Source organism: Gavialis gangeticus, unplaced genomic scaffold (genome assembly GCF_001723915.1).
Source record: "Gavialis gangeticus isolate Ggan-Ray unplaced genomic scaffold, GavGan_comp1, whole genome shotgun sequence".
Classification (NCBI taxonomy): Eukaryota; Metazoa; Chordata; order Crocodylia; family Gavialidae; genus Gavialis; species Gavialis gangeticus.
Window position 1 is genome coordinate 248,159,991 of NW_017729032.1, and position 4,680 is coordinate 248,164,670.

At 41.7% G+C, this 4,680-nt stretch overlaps 1 protein-coding gene across 1 annotated transcript in view; it reads right to left on the bottom strand.

The window, feature by feature from the left end:
* ILDR2 (immunoglobulin like domain containing receptor 2) overlaps positions 1–4,680 on the bottom strand; it is a 60,208-nt gene that overhangs the window by 36,123 nt on the left and 19,405 nt on the right. The window contains exon 4 of the mRNA XM_019523906.1: positions 4,425–4,437. Coding sequence (XP_019379451.1) covers positions 4,425–4,437 — 13 coding nt within the window. The remainder of the gene's footprint in view (positions 1–4,424; positions 4,438–4,680) is intronic.

The following is a 4,680-nucleotide window of genomic DNA, read 5'->3' on the forward strand; positions in this document are numbered from 1 at the left end:
GGTCCCTTCCGACCCTAGAAACTATGAAACTATGTTCTGGCACCCATGCCAGGGTTGCCCATGTTATATCATGTACACCATATGCACACAGAGTAAAAGGATATGTTTACACCTCTGCCTATCTGCGTGTATTAGGCTTAGATTACTGTAATATTTATACTTCAGTAATTTTGGCAGGTAACATACATGGCCATTTTTTTAGTTTATTGATTTAAATGTTCGCTAACAGGAAATCAAGAAAACATCAGATGCTAATAGTTGTTTACTTAAAATGCAATGACTCTAGAAGCTGAGACTCCCAAGAGATTCATTAATAAAATAATATTTGATAAATGTATCACTCATGTTGTATTATTTGAGTGCCAAGTACAATGAAGAGTAAGAGAAGGCAGCAGTTGTCTAGCAAAGCAAAGCAAGATGTTCCATTAGCTGGAGTAGCAGACACAATCATGATTTATGGACTGTATCCCTGGCCCTTCTAGCAACTCACTGAGTTGTCTGAGAGCTAGTCTACTTCTCTTACCTGTGACTCAGTTTCTCCATCTATAAAATGGGTATGACCTTGGTGAGGGCTTGGCTATGCAGAGACGGAAAGTACTATTATACAGGTGCTATGAATAACAACTGTATTAAAAGCATCACACAATCTCTGTGTTCAACATAAGCCTAAATTACAGAAGTCACTAATGGACGAGAATCTGAACTGCTCTAAATTTTGGGGAGTACAGAGCCCAGATTTTAGTTTAGTCGCACCTTATTTTCCCCCCTCCCAGTGAATCTGGAATGACTGTGCAAAAGGAGAATTCAAAGATAACAAACAGCAAAGGGGTCTGGCACTCAAGTAAAACACAAGAATTGAGCTAGCCTGAACTCAGTGGTGCCACAGCCATGCACTATACCAACCCAAACACTGCAGAGACAACACAACAGAGCTTGAGTCCCATTAAGAAGTCTAAGTACCACCTCAGTACAAACATCTGATAATCACTGCTGTTGTTACTTTTAAATAGCATCCCTTCCTTGCTGCTCTCAATCTTTTTCTTGCTCCTCGGTCAAAAATCTTTTTTTCTCCCACACTCCCTTGATCTTCCTAGACAGGGGTAGACAAAGTTGCCAATTAAGCTGTTCACTCCAATTCAGCAAAATGCTTAAAGTACATGCTTTACTTTTAGGCTTATGACAGAATCCCACTGGATTTGCTGAACATGCCTCAACCTAAGCGCATGCTTACAGAATTGGGGTCAAAATGAGGAGACAGCCCGTGGCATTTAAAAGTGACCAGAAACACCTTTATCTTGGAGTCTGATAAATCCCAACAAGCCACCTACCCTAAACAGCCTCCGTGCTTCAGGTTGGAAGACTGCAGATGTAATTTCTACAGGCTTTATTCAAGGAAGACAAAAGCACATAAGCCACTCAACTTTTTTAAATTAAAGAATAAGCAACTATTGAGCTCCTGATAATTTGTTACATGAAGCCTTGGGCTGGGGCAAAATTGAGGAACCCCTGCACTCAGCTAGGTAAATATCTATAAATAGTTTTCCAGCACCAATATATATTTACCACTATTTTTGTGATTCCAGTCTTCTACAAGCTGTTAATATAATGTCAAGCTATTTTGGCTAGCAGCACCCTCAGCTTCATACTTCCTTGCTTCAGGCATTTTCAGCTGCCAAGGGGATTTTCTCTTCCTTCCTCTCAAACACTCATTAGTCTTCTCCATTATTCTGCCTTGCCCATTTCCTCCATTCGTATGATAAAGGGCCATACTCTTTCTTCACTCAAAACTCCAACCCATGTTTATATGATGCAGTGACCCCAAATATTAGCAACATTAAATGTATTTTTAAAAGAGATGTCAGTAGGAAGAGGATGCAATGCATGTTGGCAAATTCAGACCTTCTCAGACATCATCCATTTAGTGTTCCAGCTACTCCCAATAGGAAATCACTACTGTCTCTAAAGAACAGCAAACAAAACCCAAAAACCTCTTATAGTGCATCCCCTAGGACTGTAGAAGTTCTCAGATCTGCATTTATGTTCAGTGTCTCCTTTCAATTCACTAATAAAAGCCAGAGCAATGGGGTGAAATCAAAGTGTTCCAGGAGGTTCCATAATATTGAGAAATGATATTTCTTTAGCTGCCTCTATCATCCTTTCAGGCATCAGCATGTTGAAACAGCGAGAAAGAGAAGAAGGAAAAAAAAAAAACCAGGAAAAGCTGGAAGGACAAGGGATAAAAAAACCAAAGGCAACTGGCATGTCACTGATATGGGTATATAAAGCTCTTGATCATCCTCCTTTGATGAGCAACACCCAGGACAAGTGAGCGAGTGGTGAGGCAGAACAAAAGTACACTCAGGTTGAGTGGACTTTCATGCTAATGAGGAACCCAACAAAGTGCTTTCCCCTGACATGCAAGTGCTGCATGCAGGCTGCAATGTATAGAAATACCAGTGCAATCAAGGTACAGTAGCCCAACATCAGAAGTTCCTTCCCACTACAGTACAGAGAAATAGGTGGGTAACACCCTAAAGCAAGTCAAGATACCTTTCTCCTTATAGGCTCCTACACACTGGTTCCAAGGGTGGAAACCAGCATCCATTTACCTTTGCTCCCCCAGTCACAACAATATTTCATAGCCATTTGTATCTGAACATGGCTATAGTACGCACCACATTATGGTATGGCCAAAGAGACCTAGCCCTGTCCACTTAGGTGCCAGGGGCGCTTGGAGATGAGGCAGAGCTAAGTAGCTTATCACTGCATAGTAGAGGTTGCAGTGCCATAATCTTGCTGGTATCCGATAGAAACAGATTAAATGGAAAAAAAGAAAAAAGGGGGGAGTGCTTCAAAAAGGGCTTTAGAACTGGGATTTGGAATAAAAGTTCCATGGTGAATAGATCTGGGGCTCAGGCCTATTTATACTACATGACACAAAATAATACTGTGGAACTAAATATGGATATGACATTGGTTAGTGGTAAAATCCCTTCCCCAATGGCCCACTGCCCACATCACGTTTGTGAGGAGTTTTTGGCACTGTATGAAAATACACCACTTTCAACTTGGCTGTTTATTTGGCCACTGGCACTAAAGTCTGCTGCATTGTCCCCCTGTATTTAGATGTTATCTAAATGCTTGTCTGATCCAAGAAACCAAGGACACACAAAATGCATATCCCAGTGAATGCCTATATTGCATTTATACAGGTTTTTTCTCCATGCATTTTAATAGGCCCTTCACCATAGTAACAGTGTATCCAATTATAATATACATTAAAAAGAAACAAAAAAAGGAACACCACCCTCTCTACCTACCACCACTCTGATTTTAGGTTTTTGAGGGAAGTGCTAGGTGGATTAGGGGGTTAGGGCAAAAGATGGCTCACATTTTCAGAGGAAAAAGATGGTTTTGGCTGACATTTAAATGACTATCTTCCTTAAATATGTCTTCCTTTCACAAGAAAGTATAGCAGGAGAAAGTCAGCTGTGAATCTAAGGTGCTATAGCTATTCCCGTGTAACTCCCCATGTGGGAGCTCTTATTCTAGCGCCTTTTTCTAAGTAAATTTATGCTGCTTTGGAAGGGGCTTAAGATAAATTAGGAGAAAAAAAAATGTTTCTCTGATTCTGGAATAAAAGTGTTCCCCTAAGAATGATGTCAGTATAACTGTCCCGCAATACCCACAGAAGCATACTCCCATGGGCAAGCTCTTATAGCAAAATCTGATCCTTTCTAAAGCCCATTGTGACAGAAATGAGCCCCCAAAGAAAGAAGGATAAATGTCAAGGCAATTGTATCAAAAGATACAGCCTGTGGATCCATAATCTGGCCCCAGGTACTTATCCCTGCGCACAGCCAGTCTGGGACACCACCCCACACCCTCATACTAGATCCAGCCCATGGCACCCGGTCTGTATAAATCGGGAACATGAGCCATATGTGGTGCCTGCTGCAGCCAGTACGGAGTGGGCTTTGCATGTGGTGCAGTCCTGGATTGCAAGAACCATATATTTGGACACCTGTTAGTACACATTTTTAAAAGACCACTTCTCAGGAGGGAGGGGAGGTAAGGAGGGGGTTGACTTTTGCTGGTATTTTACCCATTTAGGCCTTAACAAATCAGGGGTCTTGATTCTCTGCAGGCCTGCACCTTCTGTAAAGATATACAGAATCATGCAAAGTCTGAAAGGCAGGGTCCCAAAACATGAACATGGCTATCTCAGTTTGGGAGAGTTTGTCACCGACTTTGCGTAGGGGAAAATAACTGCACAAGGTGTAAGGTATTCTGAATTCAAGCCCAAGAACTGAATGACATGGATATCACACCACAACACATCACATACACAGAGACAGAGCGGAGGAGGAAGAGAGCACAAGAGCCATCCACTGGAGAAGGGGCAAATTGATAAGACAGCTCACCCAGTACTAGCAACTCCACCAACCAACATCACTATCACTAGAGCAGACAAAAGAAATTTCAGAGTTAATAAAAAAAGCAGTATCAATACAAGCAATCTGCACAGCTCAACCAGGACAAAAATTTCCAGCCAATGTATAGGGAAGAAATAGAAAAAGCAATTAAATTGCTGAACACAGGGAAAGTGTTGGGACTTTGATAATACCCCACCAGAACATCTACATCATCTGGGGTGGGAAGAGTGTGGCAGGGCACTGT